Below are 12,099 nucleotides of genomic sequence, written 5' to 3'. Positions count from 1 at the left end.
GAGAAGCAGCAGGCAGACAGAGAGAAGCCAGACTGCCCGAGTGCCTGACTGCCCCACTCTCCCCTATCTTGTTTTGAGTAGTGGCTCTTAAGCATTTCTCTCTCTCCAACGGAAGTGTTTGGAATCATCATTATTTTGCTCTCTTACACCCAGCAGTGATTTATTTACATTCTTCCACTTTCTCTGCTTGAACTTTGTGAAGAAAAATTACAAAGACAGTCTTAAAACCATCCCAGTCTTGCCAGCAGCCTGCTGTGCCAGTGCCCCATGAGAGCACCCCGAAGCCTCTCTGGTGGTTTCGAGGCTATGCCTTTAATTCCTTTTCACAGAGTTTGAGCAGAGAAGTAGAAGAATGTAAATAAATCAGGACTGGGTGTAAGAAGGAAAAGAATGACTGTTCTAAACACTTCCATTGGAGAGAGAGAAATGTTTAAGAGTACTCAAAACAAAGTTCAGTCTGTCTGTCAGTCTGTCTGGGGGTTCTCTGCTGGGCAGTCTGTGTTTCTCTTCTGCCTTTGCTTTGCACACCTGCATACTGACCTTGAAAAGCTAAGCTCTAACAACCTCTCTGCTTCTTGTTTTTCTTCCTCCTGGGGAAGGCAGGGAAAAGAGCCAGGGCCCCTCTGAGGCCAGGGGGCTTAGTTGTGTTTTTCTGTTCATTGTACATATTTGTTGTCATGTCCCAGTACAAACCCAGACAGGCCCTGAGATGTCTAGACAGGGTCCCTTTCTCTCTCCTCTTCTTCCTGCAGAAACACAGGGCAACAAGGGAGGAAGAACAAAGGGGACAGCACTCCTGCCTGTCTGGTAAACAAGTTGTTTATCTGGGGTGAGAGCACATAAGCTGACCACTGCTCCCCCAGAAACCAGGTTTTTGTTACTGCCTTTTATGACTATAGACTGGCAGAAGGCCTTTCCATTGGGCAGCTACACCTTAGCTTCAGTGCCCTGTTGGACCAATCCATCACTGGCCAGATGTATATGGAGGTTGACCTGGTAGTTGCCTTTGCCTTGCTCAAACCTTGCTTCAAGCTTTGCTTCAAACCTTGCTTTAAGCCTTGCTTCAAACCTTGCTTTGAGCCTTGCTTTAAGCGTTGCTTCAAACCTTGCTTTAAGCCTTGCTTTCAAGCCTACTTGGAGCCACCTTGTAGAAGCTGTCTCAAGTTGCCCTGCCCTGCTTCGAGTGCCTGGTCCAGAGCCTGGGATATAGCCATGAGCCATACACAGCAAGCCAGAGAAGCCACAAGCCTAGAAGCCAGATCTGCCTGGCCTGCTTCCCCTTGCCACCAGACTCCTGCCGTGCCTCAGTTTCCCCAGGAACCAAGCCAGTGCCCGTCACGCAGAGCGTTGTTAACCAGCCTGGGACTATGCAGTGAATCATAGAATCAACCAGTTTGGAAGAGACCTCCAAGACCATCCAGTCCAACCAATCACTCAGCCCTAAGCAATCAACCAGACCATGGCACCAAGAGCCTCATCCAGGCTTCTCTTGAATGTCTCCAGCGATGGTGACTCCACCACCTCCCTGGGCAGCACATTCCAATGGCAATCACCCTCTCTGTGAAGAACTTCCTCCTAATCTCCAGCCTATACCTCCCCTGGCACAACTTGAGACTGTGTCCTCTTGTTCTGCTGCTAGTTGCCTGGGAGAAGAGCCCAACCCCCACCTGGCTACAACCTCCCTTCAGGTAGTTGTAGACAGCAGTGAGGTCAATGAACTCTTCCTGCTGGCAATCTCCCATACCAGCACCCTACGAGAGTGCCCCAAAGCTAACACAGCAGCAGCAGCAGCATCCCCCATGGGGGTAGAACCAGCTGTGAGTAATTAATGCACTGCCCTTTGGGTTTAAAGGTTCTTACCCAGCCTCCCCCCTGCTGTAATCGAGTGCTATCTGCTCTCAGGGACCTTCTTGTTCCAAGTTACTGCCTCCTAGTTTGCATTGAATTGTTTGTAGTCTGCCCCAAGACTGCATATTCCTATTGGAAATAGATATCCCAGTCCTACAACCATCCTAGTTAAAGAGTTTTGGCACTTTTCATATTAATAAAGGGTTACTAATATTTTTGTTAATACCCATTTGCCATATTGTTTATTATTGTTGTAAGGGTAATTAATAATTCCCCTTGGAGACACTTGCAATGTAGTGACTGGTGTGTATTTGTGCCTACTCACTGCATTTCAGCACAGACTGCAGTCTTGCCTGTGAATACAGCTCCATTTGCTTCTGATCTGAGCTAGTCTGGAGTTAACATGGGAGGAGGATTTCAGCCCACCACTCTACATTTGTATATCCTCATTACACTGTGAGGAGAAAGTTCTTCACAGAAGGAGTGATCTGCCATTGGGATGTGCTGCCCAGGGAGGTGGTGGAGTCATCATCCCTGGAGGTGTTCACAAAAGGCTTGGACGTGGCACTGGAAGCCATGGTTTAGTTAGTCATGAGGTGCAGGGTGATAGGTTGGACCTGATGATCTCTGAGGTCTTTTCCAACCTGGGTGATTCTGATTCTATGATTCCATTGCAGACTGCAGTTTTTGCCTGTGCTCCATCTGCTTCTGAACTGAGCGAGTCTGGTGTGGTTAATGCGGGAGGGGGATTTCAGCCCACCACACTACAACATTTCTATGTACTCATTGCATTTCAGGACAGGCTGCAGTCTTGCCTGTGAATACAGCTCCATCTGTTTCTGAACTGAGCGAGTCTGGTGTGGTTAATGTGGGCGGGGGATTTCAGCCCACCACACTACAACAGCCTCATATCTAACACAGCAGCAGCAGCAGCAGCATCCCCCATGTAGATAGAATCAGCTGTGAGTAATTAATTCATTACCTCTTGGGCTTAAGGGTTCTTACCAAGTCTTCCCCCTCTGTAACTGAGCACTACCTGCTCCTGTGGACCTTCTCTTCCCCAGTTATTTCCTCCCAGTTTGCATAGAATTATTGTATTTTGCCCAAAGACTGCATGTTCCCGTGGTAAATCTATCTTCCAACCACACAACAATGCCATTTAACCAAATTGGGCAATTTTCACATTAATAAAGGGTCAGTGGTATTTTTATTAATACCTGATTGCCATATTGGTTATTAGTTAAGTGCAATCACTTAACATTTGGAAACACCAATTCATGGCACTGGCTAGGAGTAGAAAGCAAGGGTCATGGATCCAGGGACACAGAAAGGGTTGGAAGGAACCTCAGAGGTGATAGAATGAGAGAATGGCTCAGGATGGAAGGGAGCTCAGAGGTCAGACAGTCAGAGAATGGCTCAGGATGGAAGGGAGCTCAGAGGTCAGACAGTCAGAGAATGGCTCAGGATGGAAGGGAGCTCAGAGGTCAGAGAGTCAGAGAATGGCTCAGGATGGAAGGGACCTCAGAGTTCAGAGAGTCAGAGAATGGCTCAGGATGGAAGGGACCTCAGAGGTGATAGAATGAGAGAATGGCTCAGGATGGAAGGGATCTCAGAGGTGATAGAATGACAGAATGGCTCAGGATGGAAGGGACCTCAGAGGTGATAGATGAGAGAATGTCTCAGGTGGGAAGGGACCTCAGAGGTGACAGAATGAGAGAATGGCTCAGGTGGGAAGGGATCTCAGAGGTGATAGATGAGAGAATGGCTCAGGTGGGAAGGGACCTCAGAGGTGATAGATGAGAGAATGGCTCAGGTGGGAAGGGAGCTCAGAGGTGATAGATGAGAGAATGGCTCAGGTGGGAAGGGACCTCAGAGGTGATAGATGAGAGAATGGCTCAGGTGGGAAGGGACCTCAGAGGTGATAGATGAGAGAATGGCTCAGGTGGGAAGGGACCTCAGAGGTGATAGATGAGAGAATGGCTCAGGTGGGAAGGGAGCTCAGAGGTCATAGAATGACAGAATGGTTCAGGATGGAAGGGACCTCAGAGGTGATAGATGAGAGAATGGCTCAGGATGGAAGGGATCTCAGAGGTCATGGAATCAAAGAATGGCTCAGGATGGAAGGGACCTCAGAGGTCATAGAATGAGAGAATGGCTCAGGATGGAAGGGACCTCAGAGGTCAGAGAGTCAGGGAATGGCTCAGGTGGGAAGGGACCTCAGAGGTGATAGAATGACAGAATGGCTCAGGATGGAAGGGATCTCAGAGGTGATAGAATGAGAGAATGGCTCAGGATGGAAGGGATCTCAGAGGTGACAGAATGAGAGAATGGCTCAGGATGGAAGGGATCTCAGAGGTGACAGAATGAGAGAATGGCTCAGGATGGAAGGGATCTCAGAGGTCATAGAATGACAGAATGGCTCAGGATGGAAGGGACCTCAGAGGTGACAGAATGAGAGAATGGCTCAGGATGGAAGGGATCTCAGAGGTCATAGAATGACAGAATGGCTCAGGATGGAAGGGACCTCAGAGGTCAGAGAGTCAGGGAATGGCTCAGGTGGGAAGGGACCTCAGAGGTGATAGAATGAGAGAATGGCTCAGGATGGAAGGGATCTCAGAGGTGATAGAATGAGAGAATGGCTCAGGATGGAAGGGATCTCAGAGGTGACAGAATGAGAGAATGGCTCAGGATGGAAGGGATCTCAGAGGTCATAGAATGACAGAATGGCTCAGGATGGAAGGGACCTCAGAGGTCATAGAATGAGAGAATGGCTCAGGATGGAAGGGATCTCAGAGGTCATAGAATGACAGAATGGCTCAGGATGGAAGGGACCTCAGAGCTCATCTGCTCCAACCTGCCTGCCATGGACAGTGAAGCCTCTCAACAGCCCAGGCTGCTCCAAGCCTCATCCAAGCCTGGCCTTGAAAACCCCCAGGCAGGAGGCAGCCACAACCTTCCTGGGCAGCCTCTTCCAGACTCTTACCACTCTTACACTGCAGAACTTGTCCTCAGGTCCAATCTAACCCTGCTCTGCCTCAGCCTCAAACCGTTGCCCCTTGTCCCATCTCTGGACACCCTGATGGGTGCCCATATCTCCTGCACTGGCACAGCTGCCCAGCTCAGCTGCTTGGGTACTCTGTCACCTACTGCTCCTGCTGATTTCCAACCAAAAGAATTCATTATCAAGCAAAGTGAGGCCAGCAGGGCTAGGGAGGTTCTCCTGCCCCTCTGCTCTGCCCTGGGGAGACCACACCTGCAATCCTGTGTCCAGTTTTGGGCTCCCCAGTTCCAGGGAGATAGAGACCTGCTGGAGGGAGTCCCAGGGAGAGCCATGAGGATGATTTGGGGACTTGAGCATCTCTCCTGTGAAGAGAGCCTGAGAGCCCTGGGGCTGTTTGGTCTGGAGAGAAGAAGGCTGAGAGGGATCTGATCAATGTCTATCAATAGCTGAGGGGTGGGGGGCAAGGGGAAGGGGCCAGGCTCTTTTGGGTGGTGTGCAGTAATAAGACAAGGACCAATGGATACAGAGAAGGTTTAGGCTCAACATGAGTTGAAACTTCTTTGGTGTGAGGGTGACAGCCCTGGAGCAGGCTGCCCAGGGGGTTGTGGAGTCTCCTTCTCTGGACACATTCAATGCCTCCCTGGATGCATTCCTGTGCAGACTACCCTGGGTGACCCTGCTCTGGCAGGAGGGTTGGACTGGATGATCTGTGGAGGTCCTTTCCAACCTCTAATGTACTGTGACACTGTGATCACCCCCAAGATGTGGGATGAACCCATCCTGTTTAGTCAGCCTTCAGTGGCTCACACCACTTCCAACCCCCTGCCATGGGCAGGGACACCTCCCACCAGCACAGGCTGCTCAAGGCCTCATCCAGCCTGGCCCTCAACACCTCCAGGGAGGGCACAGCCACAGCCTCCCTGGGCAACCTGTGCCAGTGTCTCCCCACCCTCACTCCAAACAATTTCTTCCTCCTCTCCACTCTCCCTCTCCTCTCTCCCAGCTCCAAGCCATTGTCCCTCAGCCTGGCACTCCCAGCCCTTCTCCAAAGTCCCTCCCCAGCTCTCCTGGAGTTCCTCTTTCTTGAAGGTCCTTTTGGAGGGGACAGTGGAAATCCTACAGCCCTTGGGTCCATGCTGGCCCTGTGCTCACACTCAGCAAGTGGAGGCTCTGCTTCCTTCACTTTCTCCTCTGGGAAGAGGAGGAGAAGCCCTGGGAGCAGCTCCGGAGGGCTGTGGGGGTTTTCCCTGGCTGAGTGCTTGCATTACCTCAATTTCAGAGACATGCTTTGCCTTCTTCCCTGCCAGCTGCATCTTCAGCTCTGCAATCTCAGCCTCCAGCAGGTGGATGACCTCCTCGTAGTCCTGCTCAGCACTGTGTGCCTGCCTCTGCACCACCTCTGCCATCTGCAGCTTGCTGTGCAGGGTGCGGTTCTCCGACAGGAACCCCAGGGCTTTCTGCAGGCAACACCAGCAAGTTCTGCCTCATGCACCACCTCCCCCTCACCTGCCCACCACCCCCCCCCCCCCCAAGGCTCCCAGCAATCCCTGTGCTAACCTGGTTCAGCCTCTGAAGCTCATCTTCCATTGACTTCTTGCTGTTCTCCACCTCTTTCAGCAGAGACTAGGGGAAAGGGTTTCACCAGGTTAGAAGGAATAAGCCACAGGACATTGTCTGAGAGATCACAGAATGGATCAGGGTGGAAGGGACCTCAGAGAGCATCTACTGCAACCCCCTGCCATGGGCAGGGACACCTCCCACCAGCCCAGGCTGCCCAAGGCCTCATCCAGCCTGGCCTTGAATGTCCCCAGGCAGGAGGCAGCCACAGCCTCCCTGGGCAGCCTGTGCCAGAGTCTCATCACCCTCACACTGAAGAACTTCTTCCTCAGCTCCAGTCTCCATCTGCCCATGATGGAAGTTGGACAAGGGCTTCACAGAATCACAGAACTGTCAGGGTTGGAAGGGACCCCAAGGATCATCCAGTTCCAACCCCCTGCCATGGGCAGGGACACCTCACACTAGATCAGGTTGCTCACAGCCACATCCAGCCTGGCCTTAAAAACCCCCAGGCAGGAGGCAGCCACAGCCTCCCTGGGCAGCCTGTGCCAGACTCTCACCTCCCTCACACTCAACAACTTCTTCCTCAGCTCCACTCTAACCCTGCTCTGCCTCAGCTCCAAACCATTCCCCCTTGGCCTGGCTCCAGACCCCCTCAGCAAAAGTCTCTCTGCAGCCTTCCTGCAGGATCCCTTCAAGTCCTGGCAGGCAGCTCTGAGGTCCCCTGGCCTGGCAGCCCCTTCCCACCACAGCCATGTTCTAGATGTTGTTGTAGAGCAGTTGTGGTCACTGTCCCTCCCCCCATGGTGCCTCTCATGCTTGCAGCAATCCCCCTAGACACTGCCATGGCTGGCAGCTGGAGCTAGGTGAGGCTGGGAGGGCAGGTGGTGGTGGTGCTTCTGCTGTTCATGGGCTTCAGTGGTTTGTGAGAGCCCTTCCTGTGTCTCTCAGATGTGCCTGGAAGCTTCCAGAGCAAGGAAGTGGCCACGTGAGGCTGAGAGGCAGAAAGGTGCCACGAGGGGAGAGAGCCTCTGCAGTGAGGGACCTGCAGAATGCAAGCTGGAGGCTTCTGAAGAGGGAGAGGCAGCCCCAACCCCTGCTATGTGACTAGAGCCAGCCAGAGCAGAAGGCAGCAGCCCAGAGGTCTGCTCCACCTTGAGCCTTCGGACTTCGTGCCGCAGGTCCAACGTCTCCAGCTGCAGCTGCTCCAGCTCCTCACTGCTGGTACAGCTGAGAGAGTCCAGGGTCTGCAAGGCAGAGGGACAGACAGCATCAGGCACCCCCTGGGCATGGAGGCCCTTTACCTCTTGTCCTGTCCCTTGTTCCTAGGGAGCAGAGCCCAAGCCCCAGCTGGCTCCAGCCTCCTCTCAGGGAGCTGCAGAGAGCAATGAGGTCTCCCTCAGCCTCCTCTTCTCCAGGCTCAACACCCCCAGCTCCCTCAGCTGCTCCTCCCCAGCCCTCTTCTCCAGACCCTTCCCCAGCTCTCTTGCCCTTCTCTGGCCCTGCTCCAGCTCCTCAATGTCCTTCTTGCAGTGAGAGCCCAGACCTGACCCCAGCACTCAAGCTGTGCCCTCCCCAGTGCCCAGCCCAGGGGCACAATCCCTGCCCTGCTCCTGCTGCCACCCCATTGCTGCTCCAGGCCAGGCTGCTGCTGCCCTTCTTGCCCACCTGGGCACTCCCTGGCTCCTCTTCAGCTGCTGGCACCCAGCACCCCCAGGCCCTTCTCTGCTGGGCACTTTGCAGCCACTCTGCCCCCAGCCTGGAGCCTTCCTGGGGTTGTTGTGACCCCAGGGCAGGACCCAGCCCTTGGCCTTGTTGAACCTCATCCCATTGGCCTCAGCCATGGATCCAGCCTGGCCAGGGCCCTCTGCAGAGCCTCCTGCCCTGTAGCAGATCAACTCTGCCACCCAATTTAGTGCCATCTGCAAACTGATTCAGGGTGCACTCAAATGAGACATTTGAGACCTTCTCTAGAACTTGCTGTCACCAAAATGGTCAATGCCTGCTGCTGCCTTCTCTTTGGAGCTCTAGAAGAACCAGGGCATGGTCCCTTAGCTTTCCCCCTCTCAGAATTCCCTGGATTCCCTGCAGGAGGGTGGAGGGAGGCTGGACTGACCGGGGAGTGGAAGGCTGAGGTGTCCAGCAGGTTGGCCACTTCGTGCTGTGTGAAGAGCATGCAGCTGGAGTCCACCCCAGCCTCCTCCAGCTCCTCCTGCAGCAGGGCCCTGAGAGCCTGGAGGAGATCTGCAAGAGAGCAGCAGCTGCTAAGGGGCTGGAAGGGGAAGGTGCTGTGTGGCAGGAGACAATGCCACCCACTGACTGCCAGCCAGAGCAGGCCTGGAGATGCCAAAGAGTCTTCTCCAACATTGCTGGGCTGCCTGGTGAGCCCCTTGGGCTCCAGTGAGGTTGCTGATGGTCTTTACCTAACCCTTGTGTCTTCTCCCATCAAGAAGCCAACCCCAGAGGTTCTCCCAGCAGACTTCTCACACTTGTGGTCCTCAGAGCTTTACAGTTTGAGGCCCAACCCGGATTGCTCTGCCAGAAGCCCCCCAGCTGCCACCACCTCTTCAACAAAAGCCAACCCCAGGACCTCAGCACTTCGAGAAGGTCCCCAAAAGGCCAGGTCCTGGAGCCCAGAGGTGGTTTGCTGTGGGATATGGAGGAAAGCACTGCACAGGAGCTGCGTGGGACAGGCAGGGACTGGGGCAGAGGAGGGGAGGTGGCACTGCCATGCCAGCCCCTCCAGTCCTCAGCCCAAGCCTTTATGCCTAGAGTGGCACCTGCACTGCCAGCACCTGCACCCAGTGCCCCCAGCCAGCCTCATTCCTGTGCCCACCAGCTGCAAACCAAACCTCTCTCCTAGGAGAACACCAAGGGTCTGGCTCCCACCCTTCCCAGAGGGGACATTGCTCTGCAGGCTGCTGGTGAGGACATTGCTGCTGGTGGGGACACTACTGCTGGTGGGGACACTGCTGCTGGTGGGGACACTGCTGCTGGTGGGGACACTGCTGCTGGTGGGGACATTGCTGCTGGTGGGGACATTGCTGCTGGTGGGGACATTGCTGCTGGTGGGGACATTGCTGCTGGTGGGGACACTTGCTGCTGGTGGGGACACTGCTGCTGGTGGGGACAATGCTGCTGGTGGGGACACTACTGCTGGTGGGGACACTGCTGCTGGTGGGGACAATGCTGCTGGTGGGGACACTGCTGCTGGTGGGGACACTGCTGCTGGTGGGGACATTGCTGCTGGTGGGGACACTACTGCTGGTGGGGATGTTGCTGCTGGTGGGGACACTACTGCTGGTGGGGACATTGCTACTGGTGGGGATGTTGCTGAGGGCTTTGAATTTTCTTGGAAAGCTTTCTGGGCAGCAGATTTGCTCCAGCAGGTCCCAGAGGGGCTTTGATTTGCTGCTGCCCATCTCTTGCTTGCCAGGCTGTGGCCTGGGGGCACTGAGCCTCACCCCAGCTTTGCATCTCCACTCCATGGATGCTCCTCCCAGCACCTTCTGTTGTCTCAGGGACTTTTCCCAGCTGCTTGGAGGCTATCCCAATCCTCAGGCAGCTCTGACTTGCTCCCTCTCAGCAGATGCCTCTCTCTCAGCCTCCAGCAAAGCCCCCTCCCCACCCCAATGAAGAAGCCCCCCCCAGCCCCAGGGCTGCTGCTCACCCCCATAGGCCACTGTGCCCTGTGAGTCCGTGGTGAGGCTCTGTCTGAGCTGCCTCTTCTTCTCCTCAGTCACATCCAGGCCAAGGTACTGCAGAACCTGGAGCAGAAACAGTGAGCCTGGCAGAAGAGAGGGGCTGGAAAAGCAGCTCTGGGAAGTGTGTGCTCAGGTGCTGCAAGGCACCCTCCAGGCAGCTTCTCCCTAGGGAGCAGCCTTGGGCTGGATTTCCAGTCCCTGCTGCCCTTCATGTGCACAGAGATCAGAGAGTCAGAGATCATGGACTGGGGTGGGCTGGAAGGGACCTTTAGAGCTCCTCCAGTCCAGCCCTGCAGCCAGCAGGGACAGCTGCAGCCAGAGCAGGTTGCTCCCAGCCCCAACCAACCTGCCCTGCACTGCTGCCAGCCATGGGGCAGCTCCCACCTCTCTGGGCAGCCTGGGCCAGGCTCTCCCCACCCTCACTGCCAAACATTTCTCCCTTCTCTCCACTCTCAATCTCCCTCTTTCACTTCCAACCATCCCCCCTTGGCCTGTCCCAACAGGCCCTGAGAAAAACTCTGTCCCCAGCTTCCTTCTGGCCCCTTAAGTCCTGAAGGTGCCCCTGGATCCTTCTCTTCTCCAGGCTGAACAACCCCAACCCTCTCAGCCTGATCCTGAAACCAGGACACCTTCACATCCCCCCCAAGAACATTCCAGACAGCCTGCAAGCAGGTTTGCAGCTCTGACAACCCATCAGGAGCTGGATCAAAAGCTGCTGAAGCTGTAGCCAGACCCAGCTGCCAGGAGCTCAGCCCAATGAATTGTGCTGGGACCTGAGAAGATAAAAGCTCTTCACAGAGCAGCTCCTGTGGCAGCAGGAGTCATGCAGGCACTTTGCTGCTGCACAGCACCTCTTGCTCTCTCATTTTGCCTGGTGCCCTCCCTGTCTTCTCCTGATATGGATCAGTTCAACCCCAGGCAGCACACAGGAGCAGCCAGACCTGTGCAAACCCCTCCTGGCTGCTGCCAGCAGCAAGGGAGAGCTTTTAGAAGACACAGCCAAGCTCAGCAGGCTCTGGGGAAGAGCCTAAGGTAGACACTTCCCTGTCCCACACTGCAGCCCCAGCTCCTGCTCACCCCCAGCCAGCACCTCATGCATGGTCTCCTGCAGAGGGGATGAGGAGGAGTCCTTCCTCACATGGCTGTCACCAGCAAGCCCATGGGACCTGTCTGCTCTCACATGCTCCTCGGGAGGCCCTTTTGCACCTCCTGCTCCTCTTCCCACCAGCCCTGCACCAGGCAGTGCTGCCAGCTCCTGGGCTTTGGGATGCTCTGATCCTCAACATCCTGCAGATGTTGGCACCTGATGAGGGCCACCCCAAAGCCACCTGGGAAGCATGCTGGCCAGTGAGCATCTCCTGACCCTGGCAATGCTGCAGGGGCCAGCAGCCCCAGAGGGGAGCTGAGCAATGCTCAGCAAGAGCTAAAGGAGCTGTGGGTAGGGGGCAAGAGGCTGGGGCCAGACTCTGCTCAGTGGTGCCCAGGGCCAGCACAAGGGGCAAGGGGCACAAAGTGGCAGGCAGGAGGTTGGATGTGAGCAGGAGGAGAAAGTTGTTTGGTGTGAGGGTGCTGGAGGGCTGGAGCAGGCTGGCCAGAGAGGTTGTGGAGTGTCCTTGTGTGGAGAGCTTCCAACCCCCCCTGGGCATTGTGCTCCTGGGCATTGTGCTGTGGGTGCCCTGCTGGGGCAGGGCTTGGGCTGGGGGAGCTCCAGGGGTCCCTTCCCACCCCACCAAGCCAAAGGTCCCCACTCCTCCCTCCACCCAAGAGCTGCTGTCACAGCCGTGAGGAGCAGAGGTGGCTGCAGCGATGCTAGCTCCGTCCTGCGAAAGGAGAGTCGCTCGGGCAGGGCAGGGCAGGGCAGGGCAGAGCAGAGCAGGGCAGGGCAGGGCAGTCTCCGGCGGTGTGCGGCGGTGCCCGGCAGGGCAGCAGCAGGGCCGGGGGGTGGCAGCAGTCGCTCGGTGCTGCAGCTCCTCCCTGCGCCCCCGGCCC

The 12,099-nt window shown here is 55.6% G+C and overlaps 1 protein-coding gene across 1 annotated transcript in view; it reads right to left on the bottom strand.

Annotated features, from left to right (window-relative positions):
• Nucleotides 1-12,099, bottom strand: part of LOC128980276 (syntaxin-binding protein 4-like) — a gene marked incomplete at its 5' end in the record, with an annotated part of 46,266 nt that overhangs the window by 18,348 nt on the left and 15,819 nt on the right. The window contains 5 exons of the mRNA XM_054398731.1: nt 6,118-6,306; nt 6,407-6,472; nt 7,561-7,653; nt 8,523-8,650; nt 10,077-10,173. Of these exons, the coding sequence (XP_054254706.1) occupies nt 6,118-6,306; nt 6,407-6,472; nt 7,561-7,653; nt 8,523-8,650; nt 10,077-10,173 (573 nt within the window). The remainder of the gene's footprint in view (nt 1-6,117; nt 6,307-6,406; nt 6,473-7,560; nt 7,654-8,522; nt 8,651-10,076; nt 10,174-12,099) is intronic.

The sequence above is a fragment of the Indicator indicator genome, unplaced genomic scaffold, assembly GCF_027791375.1.
Source record: "Indicator indicator isolate 239-I01 unplaced genomic scaffold, UM_Iind_1.1 iindUn_scaffold_98, whole genome shotgun sequence".
NCBI classification, from domain to species: domain Eukaryota; kingdom Metazoa; phylum Chordata; class Aves; order Piciformes; family Indicatoridae; genus Indicator; species Indicator indicator.
Note: the sequence above shows the minus strand (reverse complement) of the source record. Positions and strands in the feature narration are given on the sequence as shown.